We start from the raw sequence: 15,319 nt of genomic DNA, 5'->3' as shown, positions 1-15,319 counted from the left end.
TCTTTAAAAATAGTGTCTTGTTATCCTATGTATAAGCCTGTGGACAAATGGATCTTGAACCAACGGCTTCGCTGTACTCGGCGAAAAATAGCGTCCGCTCCAGTTAGATTGTTAAGGCTGGGGTGAACAAGTTGCTGTTAGTCTGAGTTGTAGCTATGTCATAAACGTAACGTCAATAGTAAAAACAGTAAATAACAAAACAAGCGTCTTGGAAAATCATCATTTACTGCTACATAATTACATTTGTTCTTGGACGTTAAAATTCAGTTGCTAGTAGAGAATAAGATAGAGTGTAACACCAAAAATGCCATCTGTCCCTTACAGCTGAAATTGTCAAACCACGACTGATGACTGTAAGGGGAATTAGCTCAAATGGTAGAGCGCTCGCTTAGCATGCGAGAGGTAGCGGGATCGATGCCCGCATTCTCCAAAGAATCTTTTTTTTTTCAACGGACCACATTGATGATGGAAATCAGAAAAGCCCGTGGTGTTATAAGTTTTGATTTACTGATATTTTTAATGATAGAGTTACGCACACAACGATGGTCGGTCACAACCACAAATCTTATAGATGGTAAGCTAGCATTAGTTTAGCTGGCTGCCCAAGTGCAAAGAACTAACCTAGCTATCTAGCAGGGATGCTGACGTTAGTGGTAGCTAGCTAGCTAGCTATGAAACAAAAACTTGCTAACTAGCTAGCTAACCGCTAGCGTTACAAATTTAATAGACGACATAATGTTTTTTAATGTTGTTGAACATACCGTTCCCTTTCAGTTGTTTGTAATTCGGTAACATATGGTATAAGATAATTTACCTTTTAACGAACATATGCATCAGCCCTTGCTTCTTTGCTGCCTCGAAGTTCGTACGGATATCGCTTATTTGGATATTTGGATGCAAGTATTTTTTGTATGTAAGGCATGCCCCGCTCTACTCTACCTTGTTCTGCCTCTGATTGGCTTACCCTGATATTCTTTTTTTAACACTTTTTCAGACTGATCTAAAAACGAAACCTCTTGTCTAGCTTTTCTAACTGTCTATGGTTCCCAATCCCAACGAAGGTAACGACTACTAGCCAATCAGAAGGAAGGTCATGCCCAACAAGATGGCTAGCGCTTGCCTAGAAGTTACGTGGGATCTACAACAACGCGTTTCTAACGGTTATCTAGAAGTAAAGTTAGCATGAACGTAATGCTAAAGAGTAAGTATTAATACGAAGGTAACGTTTACCAGACCGTAAACCTTAAAAATATGTTTATATCATAGTTTAGCACATTTCTATAACTTTGTCTGTTCATAGTAGGAAAACTTAAGCATGGATGTATCATTAAATCAATCATATGCTTAGTGACCGCGGGAAAATATATCATTAATTTTGAACATGTTGCTGATGCTACATTTTACTGAGCTAACCCCATAGTTATCTAGAAGCCTCGACATCCCTTTGTCACAGATTTGCAACAACGTAACTGCGTTCTGGCTATAGATGTCATGTAAGGCCTTCACTTACATACACTGCACAGGCACCAAGTCACCTCTGAAAGCAGTGTAGAGGAGGATGTAGAGTTTAGTAGGCAGCTGTTCAGTATTGCCCGAGCCCAGTTTCAAATATGGGCAAGGTAAAAATGGCAACCTTTGACGTGACAGCAATAGCTTCTAAAAACAGAACTGACACCAGCGCGATAGGAACCCACACCCGCTAGGCCAAGAGCAGCAGGCCTACTCTCCTACTGGAGATTGCTTTCAGAAAAGGACTTATTAACTTTACCAGTTTACTGGTCTTACTAATTCTTGCATTGTTGTATGTCTTGGTAAAAGCGTTTGGCAGAAATGAATACCATGGATAACTTGGAGAAACAGCTGATTTGTCCCATATGTCTGGAAATGTTTACAAAGCCTGTCGTCATCCTACCCTGCCAGCACAACCTCTGTCGAAAATGTGCCAATGATGTTTTCCAGGTAAGAAACTGAAAAAAATGCCACTGATTATTTTTTAGCACTAGGGAGAACGTATGTATACACTTAAAGAACACAATTTTTGTTTTATATTTGCATCTCCAACTAACAGCCTATGTTTTTATGAACTTCCCTATTTTTGTTATGCATTAAAGGCCAAACCAGTAACTGTTAGGACAACAAAGAGTACATGTATGTGATATTATCATATAATTAGACAGTTTTAAACCGCAATTCAGCATTCTTTGTCTCCCAACTGATCACTTAGGGAAAGCTGTGTTTACAAACAATAATACTATAATTCATCATTACCAGTCTCAAAACTCATTGAAAGCTTAGGTAATGTAATTGGTTTAATTGTTGTTTAGGGAGAGATAGCAGTGCAGTTTAATATTTTTGATGGGTTTTCACTTTTGTATTATGAGGGAAACAATTGTTAAGTGAAACAATTTTATTTTATTTTTGCAAATGAGACTGATTTAAAAGTTAAAACCATCATACTAAATTTGAGGTTTGAACTGTTTACTGAATTATTTACAGGCTTCAAACCCATACCTTCCAACGAGAGGTGGCTCGTTGACGTCTGGTGGCCGCTTCCGATGCCCGTCCTGCAGACATGAGGTGGTTCTGGACAGGCACGGTGTTTACGGGCTGCAAAGAAACCTGTTGGTTGAGAACATCATTGACATGTTCAAACAGGAGTCCAGCAGGTGAAACAGATCAGACACATAGATGCACTCTCTTCCGTTTCTCTTGCTAGAAGACAAAATAGAAGTAAATAGTAGGGGTGTGCAAAAAAAAATTTGATTTGTATTTGAATCACGATTCAAGCTCTACCGATTCAAAATCGATTAATAGAATTAGAAAAATGGATTCATAATTTTTAATTGTTTATTGTATGTCTACTGCAATCACATGATAGATAGATAGAGACTGTAGATAGATACTTTAATGAGCCCCAAGGGGAAAGTCAAGGTCCCAATAGCTTACAGACATCACACACAACATACACATACACCATAACAGGATGTTAAAATGGCATAACAAATAAATACATACATACTAATACATACATAGATACATACATAAGGTACATACATACATACATACCAGTACATACAAACATAAACACATACCAATACATAAATACATACATACATACCAGTACATACATACAAATTGGAAAAGTAACTACATTTACATACTGTGAATCCTTTTTTTTTAAATAGAATCGTAAACTAGTAAACAGTGATCACCTTACAGTTCAGAGAATAGCTTTGTCTATCGAAGATGTCTTTAAACAGAAGCTAGTAAAGAATAATAATAGATGAAGTGGTTGTGTGATGGCAGGAAGTGTAATAGTTGCCGTTGTGGCCTTAGTGGTAGTGGCTTCTGAGTCAGAGAGCTGGAGTGGATAACAGGAGGTTTCTAGTTTTAGTCATCAATCTACATCGAGGATTTCCCTGATCTGAGTAGTTGGCTGTATAGCCGAAAGGCTTGTCTGACATAAGATCCACTGCACTCAGGATACTCAACCTCATACTGGATACATACTGGATGAAGATGTTGTGGCACTATTAGGTAAACTATTTATTTTTTTTAATATTTTTTTTCTTTCTAATTTTGTATTTTGTTTTAAATATTTAAGAAATAAACCGTGATAAACAATTACAAACAATACATTGAAACAAAGAACGAGAGGGAAGACAGGAGGGAGGGAGACAAAACAACACACGCAGAAACAGACACACACAAACACGTACATAAACAGACACACACACACAGACCGACATGAGCCAATGGACCAAACACCTGTGTGTGAGTTAAAGGTCCGAGCTGCAGCCTTGTGCTGACCTCACAGAGTCAGCGATGCACTGCCACGTGTCCAGAGTCTTCCCCGGGGCACCTTTAATCTGCGCTGTAGACAGTTCCAAATAAACCACTTCTGTCACATGTCCTATTTATGAAATTGTAACGAATCTTCCAATGGTCTGGATTGTGTGATACTTCTAAAATGTTAGACCATACAGCATGCCAGTCGAGATTGATACTCAGGCCTGGCAAATCGCGGGCCCAGATCCTCTCATTTAGAGGGGCAGAGCAGCCAGATACCACCAAGAACTGATGAAGCCTTGATACCATACCACAGTTTTTAGGCTGCACAGTAAATAACTTCCAGATAAGATGAATGGGCAAAGGCCTCTCCCAAGGGACACGGTGTGCCTTAAGTGCTGATCTTAATTGTAGGTAAAAGAAAAAAGAGGAACGTGGCAGATCAAATGTGTTCTGCAAATCGGAGCCCACCTCGCTAAAAATGTCTTTTAGACATCAAACTCCCCTTTGTTCTCACTGTGGGATTAAGTAAAATAATTTATGGACAATTAACTGATATCTTGATTAATTTTTATGGCACAAAATTGTCCGACAATGTGAGTTATTCAAAAAAGATAACGCTAAACACCTGCAAGCACACCTATATACTACACAGTGTAATACTTTATGTATTGATTACAGTGCTGACAGTCCACGCGCATGGCAAGGCAAGACTGATGGATAGTCAATAAACTACTGAGATGTGTACTTGTGACATTTTCAAACTGACATTATATGTCACATCAATATGCACTGAAATGTATGTACGACCTGACAGGAAGATACCTCTGTTTTCTTTAAACACAACAGCAGCAAGCCAGCGCCAGAGAGAAAGGAAGGAATGCCAATGTGTGATGTTCACGAGGAAGAAAAGATCAACATTTACTGCGTGACCCATGGTGTGCCCACATGCTCTATGTGTAAGGTCTTTGGAGCTCACAAAGACTGTGAGGTGGCACCCATCACCAGCATCTACCAGACAAAGAAGGTGAGATAATGAATACTGTCAATCATGAGAGTATAACAAATATAATAATAGATAAACATGGGTTTGTGTTAAAAAGTAAATCATGAAAATTTCGACCGGACCATGTTTCATCATAAAGTACGTGTACACGCATTTTAACTACGTCCCAGATTTGAATCACACTTGGTCTCGGGTATTTACTCTGCCATGTCCTTGTCCCCCAGACGGAGCTGAGTGACGGGATTGCCATGATGGTTGGTAACAACGACAGGATGCAAGGCATCATTAGTCAGCTTGAGGAAGCCTGTCGTGCCATAGAGGTCAGTGTGCAACTGCTGCAGCGCCTGGCCGCTCACTCACGCAGCAAGCCTTGCTCTCTGCACACACTAATACACCTGCACAGACGTTTAAACAGACACAGTGTGTCACTGCAACTCTGTCTGGTTTCATCTGTCGGTAAGTTTAAGACAGAGAGGTGGAGAGGGGGAAATTAAAGTGTTGGTGCCACAGTCTCACTTTCTCTCTGTTTTCCACATTTTCTTCGACACTGTTATCACAAATTAGTTAACTTTACTAGAAATATGGGTGGAAACTCGTTGCCTTAAACCGTAGGCAACGGGTAAAGCGGAAAGTTTTTACACAAGGTGAAACTTAACAGGTTTGTACAAATCAAGTTTACATTAGTAGACATTACTAAAAATCAGAAGTAAATATAATTTTTTTTTTTCCTGGAGTCATGTTGTCTAAAATAAGCATGTTTAGTTAATGTTTTAGTGCATAATCTTTTGATATTAATTAACATCCGTTACATTCAAGCCATTGCCAAGTGAGTTGATTCCAAACTAATTAACACTATCAGCTCCCCACAACTCTCTCATAATTACCAGTACGGCTATGTTCAGAAACTGATTTTGCCTGAAACTCGAGTGAAGATAATTACCTCATGTTTTTTAATCTTCTGTGTTCCCTTTGGTTACTAGCAACTGCGTGGAGGTGTGGTAGGGGTGGTGCACGATCACGGAAGGCTTGTATCATGTGAATGTGCCGACAGTGTTGACATTACTTAGAATTCATTTTGTGGGAAGACAGAAAATACGCACTATAGCTTTAAACATGCAAAGAAACATATCAAATATATAACATCAAGCTACTTATCAACCGTGAAGAAAGAATTTGTTCTAAAAACTGTTGTTTTTCCTTTATGACAAAATGACTTTAAGAACAATTTATTCATTACAGTTGTTCCAAAAAACAGAAACGTTTACATTAAACAATACTCATAAAACATTGTAATTTTTCAATGTGTTGTACTGCATGGAAATGTTTACTCAGGAGAGAAAGTTACAGATTTCCAATCTGGTGCAACAATAAATGTAAATAAATACAAACACTAAATCAACCTTACTAAACTAGAACCCTGAACCCAGAACATAAATGCACACCCAAAACATTAACAGAACATTTTTAAAAGACTTTAACTAGGACAGAAACCGTTCACAACATACTGTACATTTTTTTCTTCATTAGCCTTTGCACCGCTTCAGCGCAGAACAGTTCAAATGACCCCCCCCCCCCCTCCATACAGAAAGTAAACATCTTTAGTTATCTCTGCTTAACATGATCTGTGCACTACACACTTAAGCTGATTATCACAAACAAACTACTAACTTTTGTGGTTTAGTGGTGAATATGTTTTTTTGACAAAACATGAAATAACTAGTGGTGACCACTAAAAAAGTTACAACTTAATCTGGGTTGACAGTGTACAGGCACTTAGCGGTGCGCTGCACTCTGGCCCATCGACATGATAAATGGGAGGAGAAATGATGAAATGATTCACATACCACAGTTAGATGATTTTTATGAACGGACTTTCTAAAGTTATAATCTTTCCCTGTGTGTGCACATGTGTCTCCTTCCGTCTCTCACTCGTGCATGTGTAGGAGAATGGTCGGAGGCAGAAGACCCTGGTGTGTGAGAAGTTTGACCTGCTATACTCAGTTCTGGAGACAAAGAAGAGGGAGATGAGTCAGAAGGTGACGGCAGAACAGGATGAGAAGGTGAACTATATCCGGGGACTGACCAGGAAGTACGGAGACCATCTGGAGGAGAGTTGTAAGATAGTGGAGTTGGGTATCCAGACCATGGAGGAACCGGAAATGGCTTTATTTCTACAGGTTAGAGACGGTACCAAATGGGCTCCATATAAAATGTTTACAATTGCCAATATTTTATGTATAAGCTGAATAGATATTTAGTCTTTCTTTCTCTTGTCTATTTCAGAACACAAAGCCTCTCCTCAAAAAGTGAGTAGCCTACATGTCTTTATGCATCTATAATTACACTGGCAATAGGTAAGGGGAAATACAGTATGTTTGCTATGTAAAAAAGATAACACATTGTCATTTTAAGGTAAAAAATCCTTTCTGGCTTAACACTATTAAAAACTACAACTTGTTGTTTTTCTCCCTTTTGTTGTTTGTGTTTTTTTTAATATTCATGTGAACAATATACCAAATTAACATGTGCACCTAAAAACCCCTCAGCCTAATGCAGCGACGTCACACCTGCTGTCTGGCAGCTGTCAAAAGTAATTCTGTGAAATGTAACAAATAATTATCTTTAGATGCAGCATCCTGAAATAACTTGCGGAATGTGCTAAACATCACATGCTGATGACGTATAACAAGTGTTACATTGTCGGTCTGTCTGTCTGTCTGTGAGTAAATTTCGTTCCCTCCATAAATCATGCAAATGACACCTTTTGTATTCAGGCTTGCAGAGGCATCCAGTACAGCACACCTGGACAAAGTTGAGCGTGGCTATGAAAATATGGATCATTACACTGTTGATTTCAACAAAGAGGGCAAGGCCCTGCGCAGCCTTGACTTCCCCCAGGGTGAGTCTTTGATGGCAGCAAGTTACGGCTTAAAGTTGCGACTTGTAGCAGTTGGACTTTTATTTCCCTTTGCATTCTTTCTACAGAGGATGAAGACGAGGATGAAGAGGATGAGGATGGAGAAGCAGGCACTGAGGAAGGAGAGGGGGCCCAGACTGTTTCAGGAGGCAGTGCTGTTACGGCTGCCTCCGTTGAACCCCCTGCCACCCAGCAGAGTAGCTCCTCCCCAAGCGCAGCCAAGAGCCCTGCCTCCACCTAGCTGTCAGCCGCCGGCCCAGACAAAACCTCAATCAGGAGCAAGATATGTTTTGCTCCTAGATGTTGATTTCAGGTCAGTTGTGATACTTTTCTCCCAGATCTGGGAACAGTGAGACAGATTTAGATCTGCGCTGAAGGGAAAGTCTGAGTAGCTGAGGTAGATCTAAAGGAAGAGACAGAAGTTTCAATTCCCTTCCCTGTCTTTAATTTTGATTATGTTAGCGTGCATCAATGTATACTGACTGATCGTATACTTTTCTCTGTTATTTTTTTTTAAATACACCAAATGACAGATAGTCCATGGGTTTCTATTGGTTCCAGAAATGATGTATTTTTTATGTAGCGGCTTGAACTGCATCATTAGCAAGCATGACAAGAAGGCCTCAGGTTTTCCTCCATGTTGTATACTTTTTTATGACTGATATAACTTTATGAGTAGTTAAAAAATATCACTGTGACATTTCAGTATTTCACACACATAACAGGCTGTGTTATGTGTCGTATTCTTTGTCATGTTACAATTACGCATTATGTGTCATTAAAACTGGATTGTACAAACACATTATCTGCATATTATCTCTCAAATCTTGGCTCTTTCACTGTACTTCAGGTCTAAACTACTAATGAAATTTTTTTGGTGTAACACCCTCACCCATTTGTGTGTCTGTGTGTGTGCATGGCTTGAGATAAACAGCATATGTTTTGTCTTTCTCCCTCCCTTTATTTCTTTTACATAGTCATTTTAATTTATCTCTGTCAAAGTGAATCTATCTAGAAAAAGCATTAGTGCCATTTGTATAGCTTGTTCAGACAGTTCATGGTCATGATATCATTCCTGCCTGCAACTTATTGTACATATTAGGCTTCAGCGTGCCTCAATCCTTAAGTTATATATTTGCTGCCTTGCAAAAGTCTCACCTTGGAGTGACTCCACTGTTGAGATAGTCCGCCACTGAGTCTCATCTAATTATTGTACACCGTCTCCCGGTGAGTTGGATTCTTTAAAAATGGGTTCATGCAGCACGAAGCCCCAAGTTGTTAAATGGGCCAAAATGAATAGGATGACTCACACCGACAGCTCTTGTTTAGTTACACTGTGGGTCAATGATCAGTACATACTCTCACACACACACACACAGTGTCTTTCACACTCATTAGCTAACAGTTGTGCATCCTTCAGATGTCTGTGGTTGCCTCTTGCTGGTAAAATGCTTCTTGAGGATTAACGGTTTAGGAGAAAGGATGCTGTATGACTGTCCTTCACCTCCATGACTACAGGTGCTTTCAAAGCATCCTTAGAAACGTCTTTGGTACATTTTTGTGCTTTTTTGTAAATACATTTTTGTACGACTTGGCTCCAAAGCAATGCCATGGTTACACCATTTAAGGTTTTTATAATCGGTTAGAAAATAACTTTTTATATTAATCAATATTTGTGTAGGCAAGACTCCAGATGCTGTGGCCATTTGTGCTCTCTCCAACTGTAAATATGTATTTCTCCAATGTAAGATTACATATCTATATGTCACGCAAAATAAGTATAGTTGGGAGTTATTCTTAACTGACATGTAAGGATATCCACAGAGAAGTGTAAGCATTGCTTTTAATTTTTTATTAAAAAATATAGATATAAGACGTTCTCTTGCACAACAGAAAATGACTGGTTGCACATACGTTTATTAACAAACATAAATATCATAAATACAGGGTTTCATAATCTAAAACAAAACGCCAACTTTAATTCATGTCTCAACCAAAAGCATTTAATCTCAAATATGAAGAACGTGTGATTTCTACAGATTTGATACCAACATTAAAATGACCAGGTACAATCGAATCAGTATAAGTCAAGGCCGTTTACGCTCCATAGTTTGAGGTTAAAGCTTTAAATTATAAAGTGATAAAGCAGCACTATATTGTACACAGCATGTTTTGTGTTGATGGTAAAAATGTAGCAACAAAAAAGAAAGAAAGAGAAGGGAGATCTTTGGCCGTCTGGGAAGAGGTCTTCATTTCCCGAAGAGCTCCATCATTCTTCTGTTATTTTGCGCTTGCTGAGCCAGCTGTTCCGCCTTGGACATCTCCATCATTTCCCGCAGCAGGTGGAAAGTCAGATCCAGGGATATAGGCGGGTCTTCGGACCTCCTTCCTCTCTCCATCGACTCGTCTCCGCGGTCCCCGAAGCCGCTTATGAGCGCCCTGATGTTTCCAACTTTCCCTTGCAAAAGACGCCGCGTCAGCTGGAGTTGCAACGCTCTGTTGTAGATTGCAGGTGTTCCGCCGGGATACATGGGCGGTGATGGGAAAGAATTAGAGTCCCCGTTGCCCAGTCGGATGAAATACTCCTCTCCAAGCCGCTCCAGGATGGGGCCAGACCGCTGCTGCTGTGGCTGGGAGTTTTGGGTTTGGGGAGCAGGGACGCGCAGGGCACCGCCAGGGCTCTCAATAGCCCGACATTCGTAGCGCGGTAAGAAGGCAACTAGCAGAATCAAGGTGGTACCAAGTAAATTGAGCTTCATGTCAGGATATCAACAGGAATCTGAGAAGAAAAACAAATGCTTGGATTATTTCTCATCCCAACTTTTACGCACGTAAAAACAGGCATCGCATTAATGTAACAGCGATGTAACTATGACTAAAGTGAGCTTATTTTGAGAGATTTAGTGATTTACCTCCATCCACAGTAATTCGAGGAAATATACTTTGTAAATTGGGCCGTAATGTGTAATATTTGCGCGTAATGAGAGGTTGGATTTTGGCTCATTAATGGATAAACTGGAAGTATTACTGCGTTGTTGCACTATTAGACAAAAAGTTTGAAAATGCAGTGCAATTACTAAAGGACAAAATCTAAATGGTGAGTTAAAATAAGAAAATGTAACATGGCAAAGAATTCATGCAGAAAAACATTAACTAAACTGAAGCTTTTCATACCTTCAATCTTTAGAGGAGGTCCAGTAGAGCCTTGTAGGTTGCCAGGTAGTTGGCGAGATGCCGCCCTCCTTCACTTCTTTGAAGAAACAAGTATATAGTTACTTAAAGAGTAGATTCAGAATGGACTTATATAGCCGACCTCACTACAAGTGTCGCGCAACAAGATGAGATTGAGTCTGCGCGTTCTTGCATGGGTGTGTAACGTGAATGGACGCTTCTGACAAAGTGCTTTAGTTTAGATGAGATGAGTCATATGTGAGCGTGCGCGCGCGTTCACCAGCGTCTGCCACTGTGCTTTCAGAATAGGCCTGTAGGTGCAACACCTGCTGGCATTTTCACTTGAATGAGTTAGTTGCCAATAATTGCGCAGGTTTGAAAGGCGTATATTCAAAAGTGACTGAGTATTAACGCGAGATAAGTTTAAAAATATGTTTTTTTCTGCTTCTCAGTCACAGCTCATTTTCTTACTTATGTGTCCACAATTAGATTTAAATGTGCTTTGCTTGACAAATAATGAATTAGTATATAACAAACTACAGTGACTGTTCTTTTTGATCGAATGTCCAACCTTAACAGTGCCATAATGCACTAATTATAAATAATATAGAGACTATACCATCTTGGAATTGCATCAAATAGTTGCAGGTACAACAGGTACTTTTGGTGCAATCTGCAGGACTGACTGATATTGCACCTTACAAATGATTCCACAGAAGGTTCCCAGCTGACCTGTGTTGTATCCAGTGAATGTGCATCTGCGGTGCATCTCTGAGTTGCATCGTCTCCCAGTGATTCATTACTGCTGCACCTACGTCACCACTTCTGCCTTTGGGTGCCTCGGCCACCTCAAGGGGCCCACTGCCAAGCCACGCTTTCAGGATGGAGAGCTTAATCCAAAATCAGCCATTCGAATCTTGAATAGTTTGATGATAAAAAGGAGAACTCTGACTGGTCTGTTTCACACTAAGTTCAGCTATTGTGCAATACAATGAAATTCCCAATGATGTTTAACAAGTTGACACTTTTCCACTTTAAGCATACACTCTATATATTTGTTAAGTCACCTTTCACGATGTGGTAAAACCCTTTCTATTAATCCCTAAGGGTAAACCCATTTTACGCAGACATTCAGCCCGGGAAAACATTAGTTCCAATCCAGACGTGCAGCACGCGCAGATTTATAGTAAGAGCACAAATTGTACAGTGTGCACTAACATAAAAAACAGTCAATTTAAGAGAGAGGAGAAGAGGAGAACATTTGTAAATGTAACTCAAATGTACAATGGGGATTGTTCTTCAGAATTTCTGCCATCTTCGAAAATTTAAATCTTATTTTGAGACATTTTAGGTGATCATTCAGAGTGTAATTTGCAGTCTGCTTAAAATTGTTTCTCCTATTAGCCTCTCCACATTGTCGCTGTTCATGCATGCTGCTGCGGGCGAGGTGTCAGCTCCCATCATGAGAAACACATGTTGGCTGACACAAATAGACAACACCGCCAGATGAGAGAGTGACTGCTCGTGGTCAACTCATGTCACCTCATTTTCAAATCACTGTCCCTTCACAGAGCACTGGGAGAGAAATCCTCTTTTGTGACGCCACGCCGGAATAGACTCGGGCTTAAATCGTTATCTCTTTGTTTCCTCAATTAAGGCGAGTCTCTCAGACGATTAGATTACATAAAACTTGAATGATTCCCCTGGGGAAACTGGGATGTTGCCACTTAATATGACCTTTGTGTTTGACCTCTTAATGCAGGTGGAGAATAGCCTAACATAAAACGCTTAGATAAAAATCTGGACTTGTGTTAAAGTGAATTCCATACCAGGAACTTTGAAGTGGTTCTGAGAAAGGATTTCACAGAACCAATGTCAAACATGCAAACTCTCCATGGCAACAGATTCTTTCAATTAATCATCTGACTTTCTAATTGCGATCTGTGGAGGGACAAGTGCTTCTCTGCAAACTGTCCCTTCCTAAATAATTGGACAGCTCTCCCTGGTGTATTGAGCTGTCTTTTTCTAATACTTCTGGTGTTCTGCTCGACTTGGACAGACTCATTTTAATAAACAAGGTCACTCTTGCTGTTCCAATGAGTATGAACAGGTATGCTGGTGCTGATTGCTGGGACTGCAATGCCCAGGGCTCCACACTAAGACCCGTAGCTCAGGTGTCCTTTTGGTTTATAGTCCAGACATTAAAAATGCCTCTCTAATAGAAGTGAGAGCTTGGCCTTTCATTTTAGGAAAAAAAGAGATGGAAGATTTTACAGAAATGGCATTTCTGGTTTTACAATTGAACACAAAATTAAACAAAACGTTAATTCAACCAGCATACTAGATATAAGTAATTAAATGTACGATAATGTTCAGTCAGGGCAGTTTAAGGCTAAACAGACTCATCAATTATGCAGAATGAACGCAGCTGACCAGGTTCCCCTCTGGGTTAATTGATGTTTAAGTATTCTTCAGTGCAGCTGCTTTTAAAAAGGAGCTTTTGTAAATCTTGATGCACGTTTTTAAGCAAGCCATTTGAAATAAGAATGAACTATCTTCTGAGGCTCTTGAAATTATTACCTTTTGATAAATGAAATGTGAGATGGCTTCCCTGGGCTTCTCCTATGGTTTGCATGCAATAAAGCATGGATGAGAATGTGTGATGCAAAGCTGTCCATAATGCAGTGACACCCCCAAGGGCCATTCTGTCTATATGGATCTATCTTGTGTAACTCTAGAGGTGTCAACTCACCGGCTTCCCAAATGCTTGTTTATAGCGGAGGCCAATTTCCTGTCTGCAGGGACCATATTTAATGTTCGTCTAAATCACCTTTTATATTTGTTCACAATCATGGCTGGATTTTCCCAGTTAAAATGTTACATTAAGGACAGTAAATATCCTAATATATTAACTTTAATTAATAAAAAAAAAAAAGCTTATCTTTAAATTGGATAGTGGATACTTAAATCTAAGCAGCTGTCTAATTCATAATGTACCAGATACATTGATTTAGAGGATATGTCTGGTGTTTCTTTAACTTTTTCTTATCAACAAATCCTGTTAAAACACAAAAAACTAACAATATGTTAGCCCAGCGTTCATTGCTTTCTGACGTCACTCCTGTCTATGGCATTCAGCCCCAAGCCTATTTGTTCATATGAAGGCGTAAATCTTTTAAAGAACATATAATTCCATCTGTATAAAACCTTTATAAACGTTTTTAGCAAAGGTTACTCAGACAAGAACCATAAATGTTGCATTTGTAAAGGATATAACACACATTTGGTGTGCTAGTTACCCTTTACTGCACAAAGATGGTTTATGTCAGAAATAAATAGGTTTCATATATTGGTGTGGAAAAGGACAACAGGAACAGGACTATAAATGTTTTCAGTGATAGGCCATGTCACTGGTCCAAATTTGGATTCAAACGACTTCACGGGACAAAAAGGTGTAGCTTGAGATGTTCAAAATATAACATTTATTGCTACACCTCTACTATAAAATTAATGATCTGCTTTCTTACTTAGCACTGACACAGGAAGTTTATCTTACTTTTTATACAAAATGAAATGTTTATAGATTGCACCTTGCTATTATATTGTGTAGGCCTACTGAAGATCTTTGGTGTGCTTGCAATGTTGGGAAGAATTCCATTTCATTATTTTATCCTTATGTTTTATGTTCAGGGAATAAATGTTCTGCTTCCGTGCATGATTTCAGGTTTTTAAAAAGGTGAATTCCGGGCAATTTTTACGTTAATCTTAATTGCTACAAAAATGAGCGTACTTTCGATCAAATCCATTTGACCCGAATGAATGCAGGCAAGACAGCGTATCTGCAGTTTTAGACAGCATTTGTGCTTCTTAACAGACACAAAATTCAATTAAAATGTCTGTGCAACATGAACAGGGCCCTTACGTGACAACAATATGCGTTTTCAACTTAGACATAGTTTAAATTCACCTACCCTGTTCCTATCCTGCCGATAGCTAGCTCCCCCTGTTTGCTGCTAGCTGTGAGCTACTAGCTGCCATCCATGAGGTTCAGCCAGGCTTCTGTGATAATCATCACGCAGCAGATCCGCGTGTATTGATATGTATGTATGTATGTATGTATGTATGTATGTTTATCACGGAAGCCTGGCTGAACATCTTGGGCAGCAGCTAGCAGCTAACGGCTAGCAGCTAGCAGAGAAAATGCCAAGCAAGCTACCGGCAGGATAGAGACAGGGTAGGTGAATTTAAATTATGTCTGAGTTGAATACGCATATTGTTTTCACGTGAGAGCCCTGTTCATGTTGCACAGACATTTTAATTGCATTTTCTGTATGTTAAGAGGCACAAAGGCACTCTAAAACATGCCCTGACAACTGTCGTTTTAGCTCAGTGGAAGCTGCAGATACTCCGAGTTGCCTTTACCCATGCGGGCCGGG

At 39.6% G+C, this 15,319-nt stretch overlaps 2 protein-coding genes and 1 non-coding gene across 3 annotated transcripts; 2 read left to right on the top strand and 1 right to left on the bottom strand.

Annotated features, from left to right (window-relative positions):
• The first annotated feature begins 357 nt into the window (after positions 1 to 357).
• trnaa-agc lies at positions 358 to 430 on the top strand. The gene has a single exon. It is a non-coding gene; the product is annotated as a tRNA-Ala (tRNA).
• Positions 431 to 1,830: 1,400 nt separating this feature from the next.
• trim55b (tripartite motif containing 55b) lies at positions 1,831 to 8,514 on the top strand. Its single transcript, XM_034862871.1, has 8 exons — positions 1,831 to 1,959; positions 2,497 to 2,666; positions 4,639 to 4,816; positions 5,020 to 5,115; positions 6,739 to 6,972; positions 7,079 to 7,101; positions 7,570 to 7,694; positions 7,781 to 8,514. The coding sequence occupies exons 1-8, from the start codon at positions 1,831 to 1,833 to the stop codon at positions 7,951 to 7,953; spliced, it is 1,128 nt and encodes a 375-aa protein (XP_034718762.1). The 3' UTR covers positions 7,954 to 8,514.
• A 1,072-nt stretch (positions 8,515 to 9,586) lies between these two features.
• Positions 9,587 to 11,134, bottom strand: crhb (corticotropin releasing hormone b). The gene is made up of 2 exons (XM_034862630.1): positions 10,887 to 11,134; positions 9,587 to 10,491 (listed from the first exon to the last, which is right to left on the bottom strand). Exon 2 carries the CDS (start codon positions 10,469 to 10,471, stop codon positions 9,962 to 9,964), a length of 510 nt encoding a protein of 169 aa, XP_034718521.1. The 5' UTR covers positions 10,472 to 10,491; positions 10,887 to 11,134; the 3' UTR covers positions 9,587 to 9,961.
• Between the last annotated feature and the right edge of the window lie 4,185 nt (positions 11,135 to 15,319).

Source organism: Etheostoma cragini, chromosome 22 (assembly GCF_013103735.1).
Source record: "Etheostoma cragini isolate CJK2018 chromosome 22, CSU_Ecrag_1.0, whole genome shotgun sequence".
NCBI classification, from domain to species: domain Eukaryota; kingdom Metazoa; phylum Chordata; class Actinopteri; order Perciformes; family Percidae; genus Etheostoma; species Etheostoma cragini.
Note: the sequence above shows the minus strand (reverse complement) of the source record. Positions and strands in the feature narration are given on the sequence as shown.

Bases quoted from the DNA above. Each gene is read 5' to 3' on its own strand.
- trim55b (XM_034862871.1), top strand. From the start codon at position 1,831: ATGAATACCATGGATAACTTGGAGAAACAGCTGATTTGTCCCATATGT. The intron at 1,960-2,496 runs GTAAGAAACTGA...AATTATTTACAG, and splicing joins GTGCCAATGATGTTTTCCAG to GCTTCAAACCCATACCTTCC. The intron at 4,817-5,019 runs GTGAGATAATGA...CTTGTCCCCCAG, and splicing joins GCATCTACCAGACAAAGAAG to ACGGAGCTGAGTGACGGGAT.
- crhb (XM_034862630.1), bottom strand. From the start codon at position 10,471: ATGAAGCTCAATTTACTTGGTACCACCTTGATTCTGCTAGTTGCCTTC.